This window comes from Cynocephalus volans, chromosome 10 (assembly GCF_027409185.1).
Source record: "Cynocephalus volans isolate mCynVol1 chromosome 10, mCynVol1.pri, whole genome shotgun sequence".
In the NCBI taxonomy this organism is placed as follows: Eukaryota; Metazoa; Chordata; class Mammalia; order Dermoptera; family Cynocephalidae; genus Cynocephalus; species Cynocephalus volans.
In genome coordinates, this window is record NC_084469.1 from 130297497 (window position 1) to 130322426 (window position 24930).

General features: G+C 50.0%; 1 protein-coding gene across 3 annotated transcripts in view; it reads right to left on the reverse strand.

Moving 5' to 3' along the window:
* Positions 1–8988: 8988 nt before the first annotated feature.
* The window catches only part of WWP2 (WW domain containing E3 ubiquitin protein ligase 2), a 135951-nt gene continuing 120009 nt past the window's right edge, over positions 8989–24930 (reverse strand). For 2 of the 3 annotated variants that reach the window (XM_063110276.1, XM_063110277.1), the window contains 14 exons: positions 23376–23430; positions 19666–19747; positions 18964–19092; positions 18473–18548; positions 18136–18207; positions 17830–17918; positions 15911–16070; positions 14308–14441; positions 13842–13982; positions 13084–13204; positions 12618–12722; positions 11603–11699; positions 11317–11389; positions 8989–10859 (listed from right to left, as the gene is read on the reverse strand). In XM_063110276.1, the coding sequence (XP_062966346.1) occupies positions 10760–10859; positions 11317–11389; positions 11603–11699; positions 12618–12722; positions 13084–13204; positions 13842–13982; positions 14308–14441; positions 15911–16070; positions 17830–17918; positions 18136–18207; positions 18473–18548; positions 18964–19092; positions 19666–19747; positions 23376–23430 (1434 nt within the window). In that variant the 3' untranslated portion in view covers positions 8989–10759. Of the gene's footprint in view, positions 10860–11316; positions 11390–11602; positions 11700–12617; positions 12723–13083; positions 13205–13841; positions 13983–14307; positions 14442–15910; positions 16071–17829; positions 17919–18135; positions 18208–18472; positions 18549–18963; positions 19093–19665; positions 19748–21245; positions 21298–23375; positions 23431–24930 lie in introns of those variants that run through there. The other variant, XM_063110278.1, reaches the window with a different exon arrangement.

Below are 24930 nucleotides of genomic sequence, written 5' to 3' on the forward strand. Positions count from 1 at the left end.
CTTTGAAGAACATACAGCATAATTTTATAGGTGCATATGTTTTAGTTTTTATATATACACACATAATATTTCACTTTAGATCTCATTTTTTTCCTACCTTTTAAAATTCAAAACTGTTTTAAAAATCTATCTTCATTGCTGTATGGGTAGATCCATTCAGTTCATAGCTTTTATCTGCTTTTAGGAGAGACAATAATACATGTTCCCAAATTCCATCTCATATTCCTCTTTCCTAGACATACTGCAAACTAGAATTCCCACCCATTTTGCTATTAGAGAAGGCCATGAGATTAATCCCAGACAATGAAAAAATGTGAAAAGGCTGAGACAATGAAAGGCCCCTCCAGTCTCTCTCTCCCCCTGCTGTTGCAATAGAGGAGGGACCTGTTGAGGTGGCAGGTCACACAGTACAGCTTGATTGTTGAGTTCCCTTATGGAGAAGAGATGTCCTAGAGAAGCACTCGGCTTGCATTAGATTTGATGTAAGCAGGAAATAAAACTTACTCGCATTCAGCCATTGAGATTTCAGGGTTGTTTATTACAGTGATGTAACAGCCTACCCTGGCTAGCCCACTAACCATACGTATTACACTGCAGTCGTCCACCACATTTACTTATCTCTTCTCCTAGTGGTGAATACCAGGGTTGCCTCCAGCTCTCCACCAACAAAGCCACCACATGTTCTCACAGGGACCTGAGCAAGGGTGTCTATGGATTCCACCACACCCAGGAGTTTACTGGGACATAGAACATAAGCATATTTAATGTCACTGGGTACCGCTAAATTGCACTCTAGAGGGGCTGTAGCCATTTATACCCCACGTACAGTGCACAAGGGTCAACATTTCCTGACAGTATAATTTAGCAGCTTTGAGCATGGACTCGAGTTAGATTGCCTGACTTTTCTTCTTTTTATTTGGCAGCTGGCTAGTACTGGGACCCGAACCCATGACCCTGATGTTATAAGGCTGCACTCTAACCAACTGAGCTAACCGGCCAGCCCCTAGATTGCCTGAATTTGAGTCCACGATCTACAACTTTCTAGCTGTTTAGCCAACTCTCTCAGTTTCCTCATCTGAAAAACAGGTCTAATAAGACTACCTATTTCATAGCATTGTTGAGAGAATTAAACAAAATATTACATGTAAGGGGCTTGGAACAGAGCCCACACATAGTATGTTCTATGTGATTATTACTATTATTGTTGTTATGCTTGCCAACTTAACACTACATTATCCAACTTTCCAAATTTTATAAATCTTATGAGTGCAATAGTACTGATATTATTTTGATTTAACTTTTCCACCCATGTGGGCATGTTATTTTCCCTCCTGTGAGCATGTTATTTTCCCTCCTGTGAATTGCTACTTATATCTCTTGCCCTTTTTTTTTTTTTTTTTTTTTTTTCCTATTGAGTTTTCTTTTTCTTGTTGATTTGCAGAAGTTCCTTTAATATTCAGGGTATAACTCCTATTTGAGTTTTGTGTGGCAACTGTCTTCTCTCAGTCTCATCTTTCTATTAACTTTATCTGTGAGGACTTCATGGACAGAAATCCTTTATTTTGATGTAGACAAATTATCAGTTTTTTCCCTATGATTACTGCTTTGTGAATCATATTTAAGAAGGCCTTCCCCAGTTCAAGGTCCCAAATCTATTCTCATACATACACATCTATGAGTTTTATATTTTCATCTTTCATGTTACATCTTTTCACCCATTTCAACTTTCAAGACTTTGATCTAATCTCCAATTTCCCATCCTGCACTCCCCCAGCCTTCTGCTGACCCTTGGGTCCCCAAGCCTCGAGCCTCAACCAACCTCCAGTCTGCTGCAGTTGGAAGAGGGGTGGCAGCCAAGGATCATGGGATCTGGGAGCGGACCTGGGTTTCCAACTCCTCTGTATACAGACTTTTAACTACCCACCTGGTTACAGCCCCTAATATCACCTTGTCTTCCTGCTGCCCCCAAATACTGAGTCTCTCAGGGTCTGCTAGACAAAGTGGCTCGTTCTCATCAGCATCCCCTCTGCAGCATAGCTTCCAGCTCTGCTTGATCAGTTATAATCCTTCACCTGTGTTCTACCTTATAAAACTGCAATGACCATCCTTGTCTGCCATCGAAGCCTCTTATGTTGTCTTTGCCCTTGGAGCTGCAAAGGGCGTCTTTCAGGCTAAGTAAGAGCACCAACTACCCTGCCACTCACCCTACAATCACACAGGAAATGGCCCCAAAATTGCCCTTGAGAGACTGGATATGCCTCTTGTCAAAAGGGTTTGGCTAGAGGCACAGACAAGCACTAATGACCTCCCAAGGCAGAGAGCCACAGTCGCAGGTGGGGCTAGACCCCAGGCCTCCAAGACCATCAGTGCTATTGGCAAATGATGTCAGGCCAGGGGCTGAGAGCAGGGATTGAGATTATTCCCACTTCCCAGTATTCTCTTTCTCCAAGAAAAGGAAGGACAGTAATACTGCTATCTTTCTGCCTGTATTCCTGGTTAGTGTGATTAGGGGGCAGGGGGCAGGGGGCAGGGGTGGAGGGGGATAGTCAATAGTGTAATTTTTTGATCTACAGATAATCCCCATGCCATGGCCCTTTCATTTAATAAAAATCATGGCCACATTCAAGAACCAGGAAATGGAAGAGATGCTAACCCAAGGATATTTAATCTGCCCTAGGATGGTGTATTAGTTATCTATTGCTGCATAACAAATTACCATAAAATTCAGTGGCTTAAAGCAACACACACCTATTATTTCACAGTTTCTGTGGGTTGGGATCCCGGGCACACTTACCTGGGTCTTCTTCTCAGGGTTGCTTGCAGGGTGCAATCAAGGTGTCCACTGGGCTGTAGTCACCTCGAGGCTCAACAAGGGAGGGATCTGGTTCCAAGCTCCAGTGGCTATTGGCAGGATTCAACCCTTATGTGCTATTGGGTTGGGGGCCTGAGTTCTGTGCTGGCTGTTGACACAAAGCTACCCTTGGTCCCTTGCCATGGGGCCTCCAACACAGCAACTTGCTCCATCAGGGCACACAAGCCGAGAAGGTGATAGGGAGAGTCAGCTAGCAAGAAGCAGGTCACAGTCCTTTGCAATTTGATCACAGAAGTGACATCTCATCACCTTTGCTATATTCTGTTAGAAGCAAGTCACTCAACCAGCCCACACTCGAGCAGAGGGGATCACACCACAAGGGTGTGAATACCAGGAGGGGAGCATTCACCTAAGAAGTCCACCTATCCCAGACAGGAACAAGAATTCACCAGGGCAATCAACAACAGGCTACAGTGGGGTTTTCCTTTTTAATTTAGGTGCCTAAATGATGTCTTGGAATGAAGATAATGTTAGAAAATGCTGAAGTAAAACATCCCCTCCTGTTTATAAACCATTGTAACCACTGTCTTTGGGGATAAAACAAAGTAAACCCATCCCACCCCTACCCCAGCATAAGGAACCAGTCAGTGCTCCTAGAGAGGTGGGGTTCAGTGGGCTTAATCTTGGCTAATTAGCAAAAACTCAGTTCTGATTTATATTTCTCTTTTCTTCCTCCCAAGACCCTTTGAAAATAACAGTGAATGAATAATAACAGATTTTCCATTTTGCTCTAGCCATTCGGCCCAATTTGAGAAGTAGCATCTGAGAGGTGAACGAGAGAATTCAACACATTTCTGGAAGGTGTAAAGCAGGGGGAGTGGCCAGGGAGAGGGAGCCCTGCCCAAGAATTCACATGGAAGGACCTTAGCCAAGGAGGGTTCTGGAGAGCCCTGCAGAACCCACAAAAGCTCAGGCCTGAGAGAGTGAGGAGCTAGTAGCAGGCAGATTAGCAGGTCGGTATAATAAAGTAGTCATGGGCCCTCTTCGTACAGGTTGCCAGCTCAAGCTGTCCCTCCTCTGTCCCCAGGCGGATCTATCAAAGGAAAGGAAGTTAACAGAGATAGCAGATTAATCATCTCTTCTCTCTCTCCAGCCCAGCTAAAATGACAGCGAAAAAAGCTTTATAAAAGTCTTAAAACACAAGGGCAAAGAGAATGTAAGAGGATTCGGTGAAGGTCAAGGATGTTTAACAACCTTTGAAAAGGTGGACGCCAAGTGGAGGAGTGTAACTGCCAAGCAGGAGTTCTAACCCAAGACGCTGGCCAGGGGGATGCGGACAAGAAGTGAGTCCCACAGAGCCCCGAGAGACCCAGTTCCTGGGCAGCAGGCAGGCAGGAGCAAGGCAGAGAGCTGAATACCTGGGAAGCTACAAGTTCTAGACAGAAGGGTGGGACACCCAAGTCCTCCCCCAAGCCCCACACAGCCTGGCTACTTCCCCCTCCCAGCTGCAGGAGACCACAGGTCAAGTCCAGCAGCTCTAGGCTCAGGGACCGAGTAGTCAAAGCGGAAGGCGGAGGAGGGGGGACAGGGCTGAAGAGTGGGAGAAAAGGTAAAGTCAGTGTCCTTGACTCAAAGCCTCGCTTCCTTCCTGCTCTGTTTCCAGAAAGCCTGCAAGCAGGTCTACCCTGCACAGGTCTGTCCTCCCCCTCAGCCGCACCCCAGAGAAGAGACCCCCAAACAGTGACGTCTCGGGGCTTCAGTGAAAAAGCCCACTTGCCACCTAATCCCCTCACAGCAAAGACCAGCAGACGTGCAAACACCTATGTGTGCCTTCCACTAAAATATGGAGAGGCAAGATTTTAAAAAAGGCATTGTTCTTTCACTCTCCCCTTCTGTGCTCTTTCCTGTTTAACGGTTTTGCAGCTACTTCCTCCGGTCCTTCTGGGCAACCACACTCTAGGGCTGGTCTTCAAACAGCAGTTTGGGGTGCTGGCCAGGGGTGACCAAGGAAGCTCAGAGCCCGTGGGGTGGGTTTGGCTTGGCAAGTGTCTGCCTCCGTGGGCCTCCAGAGTCTCAAAGCCACAGCCCAGGTGCACAGCAGCAGCAGTTTGCTTTATTTCTGGCTGCTGGTCGGCCTGCTTTCAGGAACAGGGAGGAGCAGTGTGCTGGCCCTGGCCCGTCTCCGCTGGCCCCTCAGCCCCTTGGTCAGCTCCGGATGCAGCAGGCCCACAGCTGCAGTCTTGCTACACGTTTCGCACTTTCGTTCTGTTTCTAGCCCCAGGAATTATTTATCTTGTTTTTGAGCCAGCCTTTTTGTTTTTCTCTTCTTATACTTTTCTGTGTCTTTATTGTGTTTGGGGCAGAGAAGTTGATCAGATCAATAATTAATTCATTGTGCCATTTTGACGGAACCCCACGTTTTGCTTTTTTTTCTTTTGGCAGCCTGCCGGTAAGGGGATCTGAACCCTTGACCTTGGTGTTACCAGCACCACAATCCAAGTGAGCTAATTGGCCAGCTCTTTCTAATAATTTTTTTACACTAAAAAAGAATGAGGGCTGCCAGTAGAATGGTTGATTCTAACTTGTGGGCAAAAGAACTAAGGTTGGGAATAGAATGTCTTGTACACCATCAAAGACATCCAGAGGGATGACGACAGAATCAAACTAAAGGGGCCAAAATTGTAGCGAGCACTAAAAAGTAAGCAATGATCACAAAGGACTTGAGTAGACATTTCTCCAAAGAAGACATGCAAATGGCCAATAAGCTCATGAAAAGATGGTCGAAGTCACTAATCATTAGAGAAATGCAAATCAAAACTACAACGAAACACCACCTCACTACTATCAACAATACACAGCAAAACAGAAAATAGCAAAGGTAGACAAACTGTAACCCTTGTGCACTGCTGGTGGGAATGGGAAATGGTGCAGCCACTATGGAAAATTAAAAATTAAAAATAGAATTACCATATGATGCAGCAATTCCACTTCTGGGTATATACCCAAAAGAACTAAAAGCAGGGTCTGAAAGAGATATTTGTACACCCATGTTCATAGCAGAATGGTTCACAATAGCTGAAATGTGGAAGCAGCCCAGGTATCAACTGACAGGTGGATGGATAAGCAAAATGAGGCATATCCATACAACGGAATACTATTCAGCCTTTAAAAAGGGAGTAAATTCTAACATATGCTACAACATGGATGGACCTTGAGGACATTATACTAAATGAAATAAACCAGTCACAAAAAGACAAATTCTTGGCTGGCCTGTGGCTCACTCAGGAGAGTGCGGCACTGGTAGGGCCGAGGCCGCAGGTTCGGATCCTATACAGGGATGGCCAGTGCGCTCACTGGCTGAGCGTGGTGCCGACCGCACCGTGCCAAGGGTTGCAATCCTCTTACTGGTCAAAAAACAAAACTAAACAAAACAGACAAATTCTGTCTGATTCCACTTATACAAGGTAGTTAGTCACAATCATAGAGACAGAATGGTAGTTGCTAGGGGCTGAGGGAGAGGAGCATGGGGAGTTATTAATGGGTATATAAATTTAAGTTTACAAGATGAAAAGAGTTACGGAGATGGGTGATAATGATGGTTGCACATTAGGAATGTACTCATAACTAATGCCACTGAACTGTACACTTAAAACGGTTAAGATGGTAAATTTTGTGTTATGCGTATTTTACCACAATAAAAAAATAATAAACAAAAAACAATGAGTCAGGGGACCAATTGAGTTGTAGTTAGGCCTTGAGTCCACGGATGTTCAAAAGTTACAAATGAGGGGCTGGCCAGTTATCTCAGTTGGTTAGCACGCAGCCTTCGACACCAAGGTCACGGTTCCGATCCCTGTACTGGCCAGCTGCGAAAATAAACAAAGTTACAAATGATAGTGTGACAAGGAAAAGTCACACGCTCCAGTCTGAATCGGTTCATTGGTGCTTGACCCACACTGGCATGGACTATTGGAATGTGGGCTTTTGACTGTGGTTCTTGAACCAGCCTCAGCACCAGAGGTACCTGGATGAAAGTGTCTTTAAAATTAGATCCATGGGTTACACTGCAGGGAAATGAGCTTAGGTAACAACTTTGGGACCAACCCTATTTTCTTCCCAAGATGTGGCTAGGACCTTGTTGATGCTGTTTGGCTCAACGACCAAGAAAGCCTGCTATTTGTAAGCATTCCTTCAAATGAAGCACATGGACCTGCAGTGTAAGTTTTCCTAGAAAGGTGATATGAGCCCCAGTACATAGAAGGGCAGTAGTATAGCAAGAACTGAGCTTTCTAGATCTGGTGAAGGCCCACCTTATATATAAAGTGTTACTGGCCCAGGGAGCCCCACTGGAGACTCTGGTTGCCAAAGGTAGTAACACCACTCCTCACTTCCAAAATAATTTTGTTTCTTCAGCTTATCACATTAGGAACTTATTACGGTGTGTATGGAGTTGGGCAGTGGGGGGTGGGGAAGGGGGGAGTCTCCCTGCCTATCAACTTTTACTTGAAACACTTCAGAGTAAGAAAAAAAATGAGGATATAATAAATGAAATTAGAAACCATAGAGGGAAAGAGCTGAGCCAAGAGATATCTGCATACTAATCAACTATATTTATATAATCACAGTAATAGAAACATTTTTGTTGCCTTTCAGCTTTTAGAATAAACCTTTAGAAAAAGTACAGAAAATGTCCTTATAGTTACAAAATAGAATGTGAAAAAACTCCGATCGTGTGAAAGGGCAGATGTCCAGAGGTAGATGGAAAAGGCAACAAGAGATGAGGGGACTCACAGATCTGTCTTACACTGGGTGGTAAGAGCCCAGCCAGGGGTGAGCCTGGTAAAACACAAACTGTTCTGCAGGGCAATTTGGTACAATCTGTTGGGATCTTTAAAGTATATCTGGAAGGTGCCAAAAGAAACCAGCAGGAGGGGATCAGAGTAGCTGAGGAACAAAAGAGGGAAGGAGACCTTTTACTGCAAACCTTTAGTGTCTTTAAATATTGAACCTTTAAAATTTTTTAAATAAAAATAAAGGTGTATAATCAACAATCCAATTTCCAGGACTGTCCCCTACAGGAAGAACAGCACCAGCACACAGACCGGGCTACGAGAGTTTACTGAAGCTTTGCAGCCACCAGCAAACTGCTGGACACACCCACAAATCCCCTTAGGAAGGAGATGAAAATACTATAGAACCACCTTAACATGGAATATCACACAGTGGTTAAAGAATTAAGTAGATGTATACTTACAAACATGGAAAGGTGTCTCTATAATGAAAGAAGTGAGTTGCTCAACATGTATCCCATTTTGGTTTATTTAAAAATTGAATGTGTATATGATTTGCACATGCATACAAAATAGACTGGAAGGACTACAGCCAGCTGTGAGCAGTAGCTGTTTTGGGGAATAAGGGTGGGGAGAACATTTCCACTGAGCATGTCTCATTTGAATTTATTATGAGACATCCGTATAACATGTGAACTTTTTTTTTGGTCAAAGTATAGTGGCGCCCTGTCAAGCGAAAAAAGGCTATTTTTGGAGGGGAGCTGGGATGTGAATTCAGCTGAACTCCAGGGAGGGTGCCTGCTATGGACACCTCTGCCTCCCTGAGAAGAGGCACATCAGGGCACAGCTTGGTCCACGACAAAAGTTGTTTCTGTGTCAAATGTGTCAAGACCCGTCAGTGTGGTGGTCTGTCCCGTCTTTGACCCCTTAACAGTCAAAAGAAAGTGGTGGCAAGCCCTTGTGCCACCATGAGCTTGGGATCGGGGCATCCCCTCTGTCACCGTAGAACTCATGAAGCCTTAGTGAGCACTTCTCGAGTGAATGACTGCCCAGAATACTGTCCCCTGAGCTGGTTTCCAAAGCGTGCCCTGCCTGCAGCTATTCTTACTCTACTCCCCATGGCGACTGCTTGAAGAAACCCAGACTGGGAGGGGGAGGCTGAGGCAGCCGACCAGGAGCTGAAGCAGGTGATCCCTGGACAAGGACTCAGCCGCCCATCCCAGAAGTGGAGCTGTCTCATTTAATGACACACAAGCTTCTCAAAATCAGCAAGGTCAGGGAATTTCTGCCACTATCCAAGCCTGGAGGGTCTGTGGGGCCCGGAGGCCTCTTGTCTGGAGGACAGTGATTTTGTAGATATCCACACACCACCACCCAACACCAATCTACAGCTGCTGATTGTTTATTGCACAAGAAACTGGCAATACCGAGGCAGGGTGGGGGACGGGGAATTACAAAACAATCTGGTGACCAACCCAGTGCTACCGAAGGGCATTCCATACAGACACTTCAGTTATCCACACGTATGTATGCACACACACGAATACACATGAACACCTGTGAGCCTGATGCTTCCAAACCTCACACGGCAGCCTGCACCCCTACCCACCGATGGAGTGGCCTGCCTAGTGACATGCCACAGGGAAGTACACAGATGGCTGAAAGGGAGAGAAAAGGTGGAACTACAGTGAGCTGACCACTCAAATCAGCACAAACAACACAGGCGGACACAGCCTGTACCTCCATGGGCTGGGGAAGGACGAGGACCTGCGAGCGTGAGACTGTCTTCAGAAGGCTCCCAGGACAGGTCTCAGATCCTGCCTGGGGTCCTAGGAAGCCAGTCTGCAGCTGGCACTCAGCAGAGAACCCCGAAGCCTGGACTGGGGGGTCGGCTATGATCACCACCCCCAGAGAAGCATGTTCTCCTTGAAGATATCAATGGCAGAGTGCCCACGCCAGACACCGTAGGAGGGAACTGCAGAAATCAAGTCAGGCTGCAGGCAGCGGCTCAGGCCCTTCTGCTGGTTTGTGATCGCATCGTTTCCTGCATGCTGATAAAGCTTTGCACCTATGCAGAATGAACACTTTCAGCTGGCCAGCACGCACTTCATTCTAAACGGGATGGGCCCACCTGGAGCTCCAGGGGCTAGCAAGGGAGTCGTGTCAGACCCATCTGCCCCGTCATTGGGGCCACCTGGATGACTGCATCTAGCAAAGGGATTCCTTCTCACTCGAAGGCGGCCAGGTTGGCAGTGGCACTTAGGAGCCCAACCCTGTCCTCTCTGTCAAGCTCAGGGGCTAAGCCATTGTGAAGCTGAGCCACAGGTCAGGCCTTCCTGAGCTCACGGAACTGCTTGGCAAGTTCCTGAGAGCAGCAGCTGTTTGGGAAACACTCGGCCAATGACGCTGGGTCCCTCAAGGTTCCCGAACTGCTGGGGTGTTGGCTCCTTGACAGAAAGTGGCCGCGGCAAAACAAAACAAGAGCAACCCCATGCACAAATGCTTCAAGTTTATGTGAAAAAATTTTTTAAAAGCCTGAGGGAGTTTGCTGTTTCTGCCCCACTGATGCCTAGCAGCTGTGCAATCTTTTATCTGCCGAGGAACAAGGAACTGGCCAGCTGCGCCGTCCTCGCGGCTCAGCCTCCACACTGGAGCCCGTTAGGGAGGCAAGTAAGGACCGCCCCGACAGAGTCCTCTCCCCAGACCTTCATTTATACACATCACTGGGCAAGTTCTACTGGAGACAGAACCTCTTTTACTGACAAGGACCCTTGGCTTTCTCCGTCCAGAAAGCTACCCCAAGTAGCTTCTGCTGCAGCCCTGAGACGGAAACCTTCCCCGCACACTCACGCACACCCAGGGTTGGGCCCAGGGGAGGGGAGAGTCTGCAGACAGGGTCAGCCCTCTGGACTTTGCAATGGGTGGTGTGGCCAAAGGTGACTAGGGGGTTTTATTCCAGACTGCCACCAGCGGGTAGGAGGGAGGAGGGCCACAGGGCCTCCTGGGGTCAAGCTCTTCTGCCACAACGTGATGACAGTGTGGTCCCACGCAGGGCCACCATCCATGGGGGCCTCCCAAGGGTTACGCAGCCAGCAGACTCTCAGGCAGGGAGGACTCAGGACTACGTGTGTGCTGGGGGGTGGGAGGGGCAGCTCAGTTACTCCTGACCAAAGCCCTCGGTCTCCTCAATGGCATACAGAAGCTTCTCTTTCAGTTGTTCATAGCTCTTGTAGGGTGGGAGATCCAGACGGTTGAAACTGTTAGGGGGGAGCAGAACAGTCAGCACCAGGAGGCCCATGCTCAAATGGCCCTGTCCAGCCTCACACCACCAGCTGGGGCACAACCAACACACCCAGCTGGCTAGCCAGGTGTTGGGGCAGGTCCTAGAGGGCCTGCTGTGTTGAGTCTTAAGGCTTTAGGTTCCTTGACCATGGGGGAGTTAGGGGAAGGGACAGGACACCTGGAAAATTGGGAAGGAGGGCACCTGGGGCAGCAGCCTACTGGAATAGAGGAGCTTTGATATGACCACCTGGTAGATTAGAGGCCTGAGGTGGCCCAGGAACATCACAGCCCCATCTCTCCAACTCAGCACCCCAGAGCCATGCAAAAGTTGCCAGAGTCAAGGCCCCAAAGCTGTCACACCCACTGGGTGGCCTCAGGAGCTCATCTGGCCTGTGAGGCTCCTCTGCCTCCCACTGAAACCAGCACGCTCACCAGGTGTGGCTTCTGGGCAGCCAGGTCTCCTTGCCAACCTTGTCAATGCAAAACTTCTGCGGTCCATTGCTACCTGTTATCCAAGGTAAATGCACCCATGTCAACAGAAAGATCCCTTCCTAAAGCAGAAGCCTCTGGCTCCACCCACAGATAGGCCAGCCCCAGGACAAGGAGGCCGCAGCTCCTCCCCTCCCACTGCCTTTCTCGCAGGAAGACACCAGGTCCCACCCTCCCTTTGAGTGTCCTCCCCTCAGCCAGGGCACCGGCAGGGCACTGGAAAACGCACCGATCAGTTCGGCAAACCCCCCAACAGGCAGACGGCAGGTTCCGGTGACAAACTGCAGCAGCCGGATCCTTTTCTCGTTGTCCATCTCCTTCACCACCTGGAACTCAGCAAGTCAAGGCACAGTCAGGCGACCCTCTTGGCCCAGGCACTTGGCCCGAACATGGAACTCTCCAGGTCAGCTGGGGCCCCTCTTTGGGGCTCAGAACACAAAGCCAGGTTGGGCAGGGGGTGACAGCCGCCAACCTGGGAAGGCCCAAAGGTGCTTTCTCTAAGAAGCTGTGTTTGTAGAACATTCCCACTAGTCCAGGTGACATCTCTTGGTCTCAGGGACACCTCAGGCCAGGTGTCCCTTCCCATCCAAGTTTTGATTTTAAAAATATAGTAAGGATAGGAGTGACTGTTTAATGGGTATAGGGTTTCTTTGGAGGGAGATAAAATGCTCTGGTTTCAGACAGGGGTGACGGTCCCACAACATTGCAAATGTACCAGAAGCCACTGAGATATGTATCTGAAAATACTTAAAAAGGTAAATTGTACATGAATTTCACCTCCATAAAAATTTATATATGCCTGTATACACACACAAAGAATATCTATGTTATATTTATTCTTTTATGTATGCTGTACTTCATAATGATGACGACAACAAAACCCGTACATGTAAGGAATCAATTCATTACATCCAGAATGATGAGCTCATTCCATTTTCCTGGAGCCAAGCACCTGCCTTTCCATCCCAGCTGGCTGGAGGGAAACCACATGACCCCAGGAGCTTTAATTCCTGTCTGCAGTTTCACCCCTCACACAGATGGGCACAATCTAGATGCAACAGCCTCCATTCACCCCAAGGCTGGGCTTAACATCTCCTTTTGCAATTTGGGGAGGCAAGGAGAATGTCAAAGATGAAGCCTTGAATTTGAGGCCTAATTGGGTCCTGTTTCCTTGGCTGATGCTGCTAAAATGTCCCTGCCAAGACCCTTGCCCCAAGCCCAGCAGGGAATGCTTCAGGACGCACCTGCCAGAACCACTGGATCTGCTTGCTGTTCTTGGTGTAGTGCCGGTAGATGGTGTTCTTCTGCCAGTCATTCATGTCTATCTCCTGCATGCCACAAAGCATCAGCTGCAGAGAGAAAGGTGGTCAGCAGCCCCACACCAGCTCCTGCTCACAGGGACAGCCTCAGGCCCACCAGCACACAATGCCACATCCACTCCCCAGCAGATGAAATAGCCCCAAATATTTTCAACTACCTATTCTGGCTGGCAGTTTTAGTAGTATGGACAACATAAACCCGTTTTCCTAAACAAGCATCCACGGAGGGATGGGTGCTGACGACCCAAATCAAAACCACCTGCCCTGCCACCTCTGTCTTGCTGAAGTGTGGGGTTTTGTTGGTGCATTTCTGTGGGTGCACAGCGAGCAAATCAAAGATCAGGATCACCCCAGAAGCAGGGGCTTGGGCCCCAACAATCTTAGCACTCACCTCCAGCTCTTTCTCATCAAAGTAGCGTAGCCACTCCAGAGGGGCCACCTCGTTGAAGCCATCCAGGAAGGCTTTGGTCTGCTCTTCCACGCCTCGGGTGAAACGCCAGTCAGTCAGCAGCCTAAAACCAAAGACCAGCAACTGGTGGAGACCAAGACCCCTGGTCAGGCATGGCCCACAGCCTAGATGTGTGGCCATTTTTCCACAGCAGCAGCAAATCAGCTAAGAGTCATGGTCTGGCACACCTAGATCCTCTCTGCTGAAGGCCCTAAAGTACAACCCTGAAAACCTCACAGGTACCCGGAGAGATCTAAGTATCGCTACCACCCCCACCCCAGCACTACACCTCCTCCTGCTCCTCCCCCATCCCGACTACGTCGCAGACCTGGGGAAAGTGATTAAAAGACCAGACCAAGAGGTCTCAATAACACACATGGGAGGTAGTGGGCTTAATTACACAGGGCACAGAAATCCTTCAGTCGGAAGAAAGATGGATACATTTAGGCTTGATGTCTCTTCAAAGATATTCAGCCCTCCGGTCTTGAAGTCTCCCACATGGCAACAAAGAGCAACCATGAGTTGGTGATAAAGGGCCTTGTCTTGCATCACCACATGACTGGCCATGGGCATCATCCAACACAGACTGGCACGGGAGGTTCTTGTGATCCTGGTGACCTGTGGGCCACGTGTGGGGCCTGGCTGAAGGGGCGCCCCCCAGACAAGAGTGGGAAGCCCTTTCTCTGTGACACGGGACTCACATGATGTACTCTTCCTTGTTCTCCTCAGTGACTCGGATGCTCTCGCCACCTTCCTTCAGCTCATGGGTGGTCACCTTGCCCAGGATCTCCATGTCCTGGATGAAGTACAGCTCCAGGCCACACTCTTCTAGGTTGTTCTCTCTGGGGGTGCAGAAGACCAAGAGGGAAGATGTCTATCCTAGCAGGGTCATGCTTTAATCCTGTCCTGTCGCTTTTAGTGCCCACAGGACACTGAGGACTCACAGGTGGCCTAGAATCCTCAACATGGCACAGAACATCTCCTGATGCAGGGAGAGAATTCCAGAACTGTCCTACAGGGGAACTAGAAGCTGCTCATCTCCACCAGCACTTCTAGAGGCTGGGGAAGAGCTCAAGGGCCACTCTGGCAGCCTGATGAAGGCCATCAGTACCTCTTCCCCAACAAGAGGCCCACCTCCTGTCAGAGCAGGGCGAGGACGGGACTCACTTGATCCACACAATGGAGTTGTAGAATTCAGGGTCGATGGATTCCAGGTCTTTCAGGGTTGGTCGCTTGTTGAGCATCCGCTTGTAGAAAGGGAGGGTGAAGCCTGTGTCGATGAACTTTCCGTGGTACAGCGCCTAAGGAAGGGAGAGGCCTGGTGAAGAGGTCTGGCCTTCCCTGGACATCGCATAAGCAGTCTCCCGGAGGCTCTGCCTCGAAGCCCCGCTGCTGCCCCATCTTCCTTCCCTGACAGACCCTGAGCAGCCAGCAACCTCGAGGGCCCAATGGGAGGGCTTACGAAATAAGCTACACTCTTTGTCCTGACTTAGCCATGGGACGGACTCTCACCCCAGCCTGCCGACAACAGGGACTGAGCAAAGCTGGCCTGCTCAAGGCCCCACCTCTGGGCCCACAGCTGCCCAGAACCCCTGCCACACTGGTCTGGGTCTAGCAGAGGCCTGTCCCATGCTCACAGAGAAGGCTTGTCCAAAACAGCTCCAGGTGGCAGCCCTGACTCACTGGCGCTCAGGACTGGGTGGCAAAGGCAGCCAAAAATAATGCAGACGCCGTCGATGGCGAGAGCTGGCAGCCAGTGGTGAGTAACAGTCTAGGGTTTTACTGGGCTGTCCTGTCGGCTGCTGGCCAGGCGGGCTCTAGACCTGAGAAGAATGTGCCCACTTCCGGAGTCCAGCACCTTGGCCAAGAACTTCCAGACGATGGAAAGGGCCATATTTAGTCATGGACTCTTGAGGCCCTCGGATCCTCCTGAGAGGGGAATGGAGCAGGACACTCAGGAAGTCAGGGGAAAAGCAAGGAAAGTTATCACCAAAACATCTCAGACTGCCACATACGGACACAGGACCACGGCTCCCTGGACTCACCCCTCTCGGTCCTGGTCCTCCACACTCACGACACACTCAGCATGGGGTACATGGCAAGACCCCCTTCCCGTATTCACACCATGTCCCTGCGACTCTCCTCCCATCACTCACCACCTTCTAACGGCTGCCTCCTGCACCCTGCACAACCCACCTACTACGGTTCTGTTCCAGGCTGGTGTTGATTCCAAATCCCTTTCCAGAAGGCCCTAGTGTCTCAGTCAGACATTCCCAGATGCTCCCACCCGCAGCTCGTGACAGACAGTGGCACCTCCTAGAGACAGGCAGCAGTGGGCAGTAATGGTTTCACTTGCCCTGTCACCCCAACGCCCTCCACAGGGCACGTGTTTAATGTCAAGGGAAGCCCGTGGCCCAGGGACCCTGGGCTTCCACTTGACAAGTCCTACACAAATCAATACGGGAACCCTTTAATAACTTCGGTGGCCACTGCGAAAGTTCTGGTTTCTCCAGAATGATCTCTAGTTTTTTACATTTTTAGGTTAGGAGTCCTATGAGGATGAAGGGTGGGGACCAGAGAGGGGTGCTGCTCTGTTCGTGTCAACACTGCCTCCTGGCACACAGATGTGGCCTCCTCGGGTGCTGCCCTTCCTGGAGGTCTCGGGGGTAGAGAGTCAGTTCCTCTGGAGCCTCTGGAATGCTTGACCAGGAGAAGGAAGGGGAAGGAGAGGAAGGAACTTTGGGGATCAGGAGACCCGGGCCTCCCTTACCATGGCGATGAATCTGCCAATAAAGCGGAAGTAGGTGAGGTGGTCGGGGTTGATGGAGGAGGCAGGGTTGATCTGCAGACAGTAATTGTTCTTCCCGGCATATTCAAATAAACAGTACATGGGGTTGAGCACCTCGTGGGACAGCAGGAAAAACCATTCCCTGCGAGGGAAGAGAGAAAACAAGAATCAAGGCTCCCTCCTCACACACCTGCACAGGTGTGACTCTCTGCCATTGTCTCTCAGGTGGTCTGGAGACATGGTGGGAGTCAAGCCCCACCATGATCAGTGCCCAGGCTGACCTATATTAACTGCTGGTCACTGAGTAGGGTGGGCCCAGACCCAGGGCAAAATAGGACAACAACTGCACTTGAGGATGATGCTCAGGAAGACTTGCATGCATGCCTGTCACCTCCCAGGTGGTGTGTTCCAGGACTTTACACTCACAATACCTAAAGCTTCTAATGGCGAAGGGGCTCCTTGCACTCTGGACCACCAGGCAGATTGTGCACTGCACAATGGCACTATCTTAAAGCATCATAGACTTGCACGTTTATTACAACAATTTTCCTGCAAAGATGCTATATGAATAGCAACCACCCAGCTTCCACCCTACCTGAGCCAGCAATATAACGTGAACAACGTGGCAACACGTTCCCCACTCCTTGACCCATGAAAACTCTGTAATCCATGCTGCCTCCTGATTTTACATCTCACTCCCACCAGCTGGACCATGGGTTTCTTACTGCCTTTGCACCTTGCCCTCCCCTCACCCCAGACCCCATCACCGTACCCTTCCCACACTTCCACATGTTCATCTGAAACAACACCATGTCTTAGTATCTATTTCAACCTAGGTACAAGCCTAAACCCAGAATTCAGAGTCCTTTAGGGCCTGAGCTAAAACAGCAGGGGGACGTCCCAAGGGGGCCAGTCCCTGGCTGCTGGGCTGTTTGCAGCTGGGCAGACGAGTAGTCCTTCGATGCAGAGGGTGCCCCGGTATCCTGTCCGTGGTTCTACCCTGTGGTAGAACAGCATGACGTAACCTACCATAGGGTAAAACCACTGGCAGGACACAGAGAGAAAGATACACACAGGGCGGGAGCCACACCAGAGCCCACCAAGCAGAGCCTGGAGAGGAAGTCACCACAGAAAAATAGAACAATCCATCCCCGGGAGGCCAACATGGAAGGCACCACCACCAGAGAACAGAGGATTGGGAGCAAATTAACCCAACACGAAGCGAAAAGACACCCCACACCGTGAAAGGTCTGCGAGCCGAGAGGTCACCACGGGCCAAGATGCTCCTTCTCTCTGCTGGTGCCCTTCTGCCCTGTCGTCCAAGGCAACGTTTTCCCAGACAGCCTGTTAACTTTTGTAAGTGGACGGCGTAAGGGCAGGACAATGCTTTGGGCTCTCTGTAGGGTTACATGTGCACAACATGCAGCTGAGTAGTGAGCAAGGCCCTTTTGATCATGGCAGTCTATACACACCAGGTACACTCTAAGACACCTGACCTCATCTGCCCCAGCTGACTCAAAAGGGAAGCCCAGGGTTGATTTTAATGGACAACCACGTGGCACCAATATTCAGCCACAGCCCACTGAGGAAGCTGGACTTGTTAAAAGTATAGAAATGATGACATATTGGTTGGTAAAAGAGCCATTGTCCTGAGCCCTCCCCTGGAAGCCCCCAGCTTCCTCATGAGCCAATAACTAAAGTGTTAATGCCTGGCCCCGCACCCATTTGGACTAGCCATGTGGACTGTAAAGTATTCTGAATGTCACCCCCATTCCCCCTCGTGAAGATGCAGGAACACGTTGGGAATGAATCTGACCAAGGTGGAGGCAGCTTTCTGGCCATGGGCCCTGCAGCCTGGCAGAGTGGGGTACAGTGCAGCTTTTGGGGGTTGCCAAGCTCACCTGGCAATGCCTCCGTAGTCCAGGCCCTCCTCACCACGCATGATGATGTAGAGCCGGCGGCGTAGGTCATAGGGCTTCATGTTCATGATCTGGGGAGACAGAGTGTCACGGCCAATTCACCACTCTCCCTTCCACGGCAGGCAGGGAGCGGGGAGGATGGGACTCTAAGGCCTGCTCCCCAGCAGACATGTCACCAAGGCTAAGGCCTGGAAACTCTAAAGCATGGGATTACAGGCCACATATTGGAAAATGGGGCGGCAGGAGGAGGGCTTCTGCTGGTCTTGGGCACCACAATTATTCTCTAACCTGCTGGAAAGAATCCTCAAAAAGCGTCTGCCTGGAAACGCTGATCTTCACATGGCTGGGTAGTGCATTTGACTGAAAAGAAAAGAAAAAACCTCAAATCGGGGCCTCTGGTGGTGACTATTCAATCTGGTCTCCCGTCTGTGTGAACATGCATCCATGTCCCCCAGCTGGGAGGGGGAATGGAAGCTGGCTTCCTAGAGACAACCAGCTCAGGGTTAGACCCGTGTCTCACCTCCACCTAAGAAAGGTATTCCAGTGCCTGCTGCTGGTCTGGAAAATCAGTCTGAAATAATTCAATAACCCCAACTGCCATAGGAGTCCCAGTTCCACAACTCACATGGCAGAGGAAACGAAACTGGTGATACTTCCACCGAAAACTTCGGTCATAGGCACCAGGGGAACCTTGCTTCGTCCTGGGAAGAGTAAAGATGTTGTGGAATCCATGTGATTTCTCAAAAAATGAACAACTTGTCTTTGCTAACCCTAAGGAAAATTGATGCTAAACATACTTAGAGACGAGTAAAGTAAGGCATGAAAGAAAGGAAGTTACTGCCATTAGGATCTGTGAAAAGCGAAAAGAAAAATCCAGAAATAAAGCCAGACCTCTTGATTTTAGAGAAATACCACTAGTGTTATTCTGAATAAACAGGATAGCCTCTTTCAGCCATCCCCTTTAATGTGACATCAACACTGGCCACTAGAGGGCAGTAAGAACAGCAGAACACATCCACGGGCGGCCACCCAGAGGTGGCATCCCTTGGTCAGCCGAACAGGGACAGCCTGGGCCTGAGCTCATAGGTATTGTTGTTGCCTGTGGAAAATCCTTACCCCGACTCAAACCCCGGGCGAGGATCCTTAAAGGTGGTGGTGCGGGTATTGTGGTCCACAAAGTATCGCACCCCCTCACTGGTGTATTTCATCTCCCACCCTGGGGGCAGAGCTGGCTCCTGGATCATCCTGGAAACACAGAAAGAGAGGGGTTAAGGGCTGGCCCCACCTCTGGCCTCACTGCTCAGGAGGCTGGGGTCCTCACAGTATGGCTTTGTCTGTGCTTTCAAGAGGCCCTGCAGAGAGAGCTCCTGAGAGAGGGGCCTAGAGGATCTGTACCTGGTATGACCCAACTCAGGAGGACAGCTCTGCAGCACAGAGAGGTCATTTACTATCCCAAGGCCAAAAACCCAGCTCTGATGGATGGCATTGGCCTGAGTGTCCACCAACAATCTTGAGACAGCACGTGCCCCAGCCCCGCTTCTCATGGGTTGCTGGGGGATGGGGGTGCCCTCAATCACTGTGCAATCGAATTACCCGTGGTCTGCACAATCGGTACAGAGACCGGCAATGCCTGACATCTGAGCTACTATCCACCACCAGAAAAGTCCATCAGGAACCACTTTCAAGCTCTCATTAGGCCAACACTGTAATGTTAGAGTCTCAAGGCACTTGTGTGTGGCTAAAGGTCCCCTAACTCCGGCCCTATAAGTCAAGTGCAGTCCAAGACCATTCGGCCCCCTGCCCAGCCCGAGTCCTCACCCCTGGGTCCGAGGGTCCTCCCACTGGGTAGTGCGAGTGTTGTGGTTCACGTAATACACCCGTCCATTGTCCTGTCTCTTCTCTGAAGAGAGGGAGAAGAAAGAAGAAAGAACAATCAGATTCAAACACCGTGAGCTGGCGTCCTTTCCCTCCCACCCCCACCTCCCGGCTACTGGGTCTGAATTTCTGTCCATGTTGCCAACCTGTTAGAGAAGCTGAACTGTCCAAAGCCCAGCTCACTCACGTTTGCCACCCAGGAAAGAACAAAGAGTCTTTCCCTGTTGGGGGGCAGGACAGGGGCAGACACACTTCCAGCTTGAGATCAAGCACTTCTTTGGTTGGTTTTTCAGAGGGAAGGGGGTGGCGTGGCGACACGAGGGGTGCAGCCCAGCTGAAACCAGAAGCATAATTGCATCCAGCTGTGTGCAGCATGGAGGCACCACCAGCTTCCTCCCACCCCCACCCCTCAAGGCTGAGCCCTGGCCCTGCAGCCGTCTGTCCCCTTGATGCAGCCAACCCAGGCGCCTCTGTTCCACAAGGCAGGGTCCTTGTGGGGTGGCCGCATGTTCCCTGGTACCTCTCTGATCAGTGCTCAGCACCGTGGGGCCCACGTACTCTCCACGTTCTCTCTTCTCCTGCTTACAGGCGCAGTTTTGTTCTGAAACTCACATCCCAGCAAAACCTCTCTCTTGCTCATGAGCAAATAAATTATGCCTGGCTGTCAGCACTTACAACGCCCATCTTGTTCTTATGCCTCAGTGTGTGCTTTGAGACAAAGAGTTGAGGGGGGACCTTCAACATACTTTTTCTCTGCTTGAGACAATCTTTATTTTCTTGCCCTTTACTGACACACTAATGATGGCTCTGGCTCTGGGGTCCCCAAGGGAGGGAGTCTGAGCTCCAGGGGCAGACCCAGCTCTAGCTGGTGACTCTCAACCTTGGGAGGTGTTGAAGGGGGTGACCCATCAGCTCTAGGTGGATGGGAGAAAAAACCAGAAGCAAGACTCCAAACCCAAACAAGATCACCCTTCCCAGGAAGTTCCTGAGCCTTCAAATCTGTTTCTGTCCTGGCAACAAATGATGCTAATGGCTCTCCCTCTTTTACAATGACAGGGTGAAAGTAAAGAAATAAAAAATAATCAGTTCCAGAAGTAACAAGGAACCCAAAAGCTGAAAAAGGAGAATTGGGAAGATCAGTCCCCCTCCCTCCCCCCACCAAATTAGGCTGCAGTGTTCCCAGTATCAACCCAAGGTCTTGTTCTCTCTCTGACTCTCTGCCTTACCTGGTATCTATTACTCAACTGAAATTTTACAAACACAGACGTTCTTTGTCAATCACACCTCAATAAAGCTGGAAAAATAAGTAAATAAAATAAAAATAAAGACAAAAGGAAAGAAAGAACAGGAGACACTGGAACTGTTACAGAGCTGCCACCACTTCCAGACAGCTTGTGTGACTAACCCACGGAAGGAAGACTTCCTGAGAGGGTCCCCAGGAGAGGGGCTGCCCCAGCTCAGAAGTTACTGCTTTGAACTAGATCCTCATGTCTGCTCTGCCAAGGGCCAAAGGCAAGACTCACCACCGGGCCAGGGGTCTGTCGAGTGAGCCTGGGGCCTTTGCCATCATTTCTGGTACTGCCGCTGCGTGATGACCTCTCGTGGCCCCCATGGAACTGTCTCCCTGCATACGATTTTGTAGTCAGGGGCTGGGCAAGTGTTTAAATGAGCACATAGCTGGACCTCATTTTAGGAGCAAGTGGACTTGGGGGTGCTGAGTCACATGCCAAGGGTCAGGGCTGCTGAAGAGATGTGGATCTAAACCCAAGGTGTCCGACTCCCAGACAGTGCATGGGGAAAGGAATCCAGGAACTGTGAGCGGGAGGAGTTCCAGGACACTGACAGCAGGCTCGTGCTCAATGCGGTTCTCTTTGGATTTGGCTGCTCCTCCTGCTCATTCTTAATGAGTCCTGGGGAGGCAGCCCCTGCCACAGCCCTGGGGAAGCAACACAGAGCCCAAAGGATATGTGATTAAGAGGGGTCCCCGGCCTTTGGCCAGAAGGTGCTTCTTCTCAATTGTGGATTGTCAGAGTTTTGTGTTTTTTTCTGATCATTCAAAAACAGCATTGACTCTGACCATGACTCTTCTATTCCCATATCAAATATTTTCCCAGTTAGCATCCGGGAGCTGCTTTCAAGTCCCTATAGCTGCTTTTATTTGTTGACCATCATTTAGCGGAACTGGTACAGAAATAAACTCATTTGGCTGGGCTATGATGCCTCCCTCTACAGAGCCAGGAACAAACTCTGAGTCCCCTGCTCTGGATCACTGGCTGCCAAACAGCATTACAGATTCTTATTTATCTGATGCGTTTCCTCTGCCTACTGCCTAGGCAGGGATCCTAAGTGTTTTACCCACTCACATTTGACTTGCAGCCAATCACCGAGATACCAATGACCTTCTACCAGTCCAGGGAGCCCAGCGGGTCATCTGTGTGCAGAAGGGATTCCCTAGTGAAAGTCAAGAAATGTGTGGAAGCCTCACTTGTGACATCGCCCACTAGAAGGCCAGGAAGTTCTTGGTAGCACTCTGGAACATAGTGGTAATTCACTAAGTGATACCCTGCGGGTCCAAGGGAGTGGATACAACCTCTTAAATTACTACCAGGGAGTAGCTGTGTCAGCACCCAGAGGATCCAGCCCAAAGCTACACTTTTCCGGGTGGGTGCCATCCTGTCACAGTCAGCTTCCCCAGGATACATGCGGCTCCATCTTTGCCAGTGAGCACACCCCTTCCCAGCTCAATACCATCTATGAACACCACCAAACCAGCATTTGTCTTTTGCTGGCCTAACAGCACCAAACCAGTACTGTCTTTTGCTGGCCTAACCAATAAATTAAACCCAACACATGCTGGTCCCTGCAAAAACTGCCCTCTTTGGCTCCCAGGGACTCTTGCAGGACTGAACAAAACCCTGCCCCAGCTCAGAGAGGTACAGAACACGCTCAGTCTCGCCATTTCTAATGAGCCTTTTTCATCTGGCCACTCCTTCCTAGAATAGCCATAAAACCCGTCTTTTCTCCCAAGTTATGGCTGTCCATCCCCTAACTCATTATTGGCAAGTCACACCAAGGACTTGGAATCTGTAACAGACAGCCACCAACAGCAAGGAGAATTCAGCATGGTGTTCTTAACTAGCAGTGGTGCACTTTCACAGAGTCTACCCAGTGCTCAACTCTCCTCTAGCCTCTCTCACAACTGGGACTCAAATAAAAAGGTAGCTTCCATTAGTTAAAATTAGGCTGAGGTCCTCCAATATCTTAGCTGCAAAGAAAGGACTGTTACAGTAGTTCCTTCCAACCATAGTCACAGACCTAAAACAAATCCACTTGGGTATCAGCATCAAAATATCTCAGGAATAGAATGGATTCTTGAGTAGACCTCAGAACTCAAGACCCAAACCCAACAGAGCCACAGCTGCTTGGAGACATCTTTCTTAGGGTCACAGTCCTTTAGCTATGGTGGTGAATGCTACAATGGTGCAGTGGGGCTCCATTACTCTCCCAACCTTCCAGCTCCACCACCTGTAACTGCTCTGGCTGGGCCTCCCCAGTGAGCTGGGGAGAAGCGAGATGGACACGGGGGGGATGCGCATGAGGAAGGCAGACAGGCAGGAGGCGAGGACAGAGCGGGAGGAGAACGCAGTACTTACCCCAGCCAGGGGGGAGGGGACCCAGGGGGTCATGGTCAGTCGAAGTGCTCGAAGACTAAACACAAGAAACACAGCAGAACACAGAGGTTAAAAAAAGCCACTCATTAAAAACAAATTGATCGATAAAAATGTCAACGACCCATTTCCACATTGGAGCCCTTTGTAGAGGATGCAGTGGACCTTAGGTGGCATCTGCTCCTCTCAAAAGTCTATTTCTTTTAAAAAAAGAAAAACCAAAAAAGAAGCCTGCGCAAGGAGGGCCCAAATGGGTTTTGGAAAGGGCCGAGCAAGGGGGAGGAAGAGGCGCGCCAAGGCCGGCCAGCCGCAGGCATGGCAGGAGGGCCCAGGCCACGGCTTCCCAGAAAGCCCAGCCGATCCTCTGCTCAGCTCCCGCCGTGGCGGCCAAGGCAACTGAAATCACCACCACCTCCAACTTTCTCCAAGAACCACACACGGGAGGGGAAAAAATATCGCAGGCCTTTCCAATGAAATCATTCCCACAAGCCCTGCCCACGCCCAGAGCTTCCTGGCTGGGGCCGGGCCGTCCTCCCTCCACCTCGGCTCCAGCCCCCACCTCCCTCCTGTGGGTGTGCAGCATGCACCAGCACTGAGGGCACATTCAGGCCCCAGTCCCTCACCTCCCCCAGGAGTGTTTTCCTTCCCCTTCACAAAGCACCTTTATTCTTCCCCTGCCTGAACCTGAAGTTGCTCAGTGTTCTGTGTGCCTGTCTGGGGAGGTGGGGCTGGGGATGGGGTGGCAAGAGAGAGGGGAAACAGGAGAAAGAAGGGGGGACCGGCTCCAGGACTTCAGGGTCACTGTTTACATTAGAACCCCACCCCCACCCCAGCCTAATTCTGCGTCCAGGTCCCTGGGGAAGGGTTGCAGTGGACCAAGAGTTCTCATATCCTGTGGGGAAGGGGCGCTGTCAAAAACTTTTCAGTTAAATAAAACAAGTATTGTTCCGCTCTTTCTTTCTTTTCTGAAGCATTTTTATTTCACTTACTAAAATTTAATCGTTATATTAGGGGATCAAGTTCTAAATGCAGACTTTAGGCTGCCGGACTGGCCCCGTCTGGGGGTGACGAAGCCACACACGGGCAGGAGGATGAATGGAGCTCAGTCTCAGTTTGAGAAAATATTGGTGGAACTCAACTGCCAGAGAACCCCCTTTCACAGCCCTCCCTCCACTCCCAATTGCAAGGACAGAGAAACTTTCTTTCCAAGGTGGCAACACAGGCTCCTCTTCCAAGCAAGTTCCAACAAAGACGTTTAAGTCTTGAAACCATAGGTTCCTTGACGGGACAGAGCCCCTTTCAGTGAAGGGCCTTCTACCCACACAAAATGAAACTGCACGAAGGCCTTGATTTAGGCACATTACCATCAACCTCAAGGATACGCTTCAAACCTCCATCACAATTCAGATTTGTGTCATCATTACTGAAAAAAATCTCCCAAATTCACATACGTCATTTTGGTGTGTTTTGGGGTCAGGGGGTGGTGCAGCACTTCATAAAATCCAAGCTCCTCCAATTTTGTTTTGTAGTTAATGCCTAA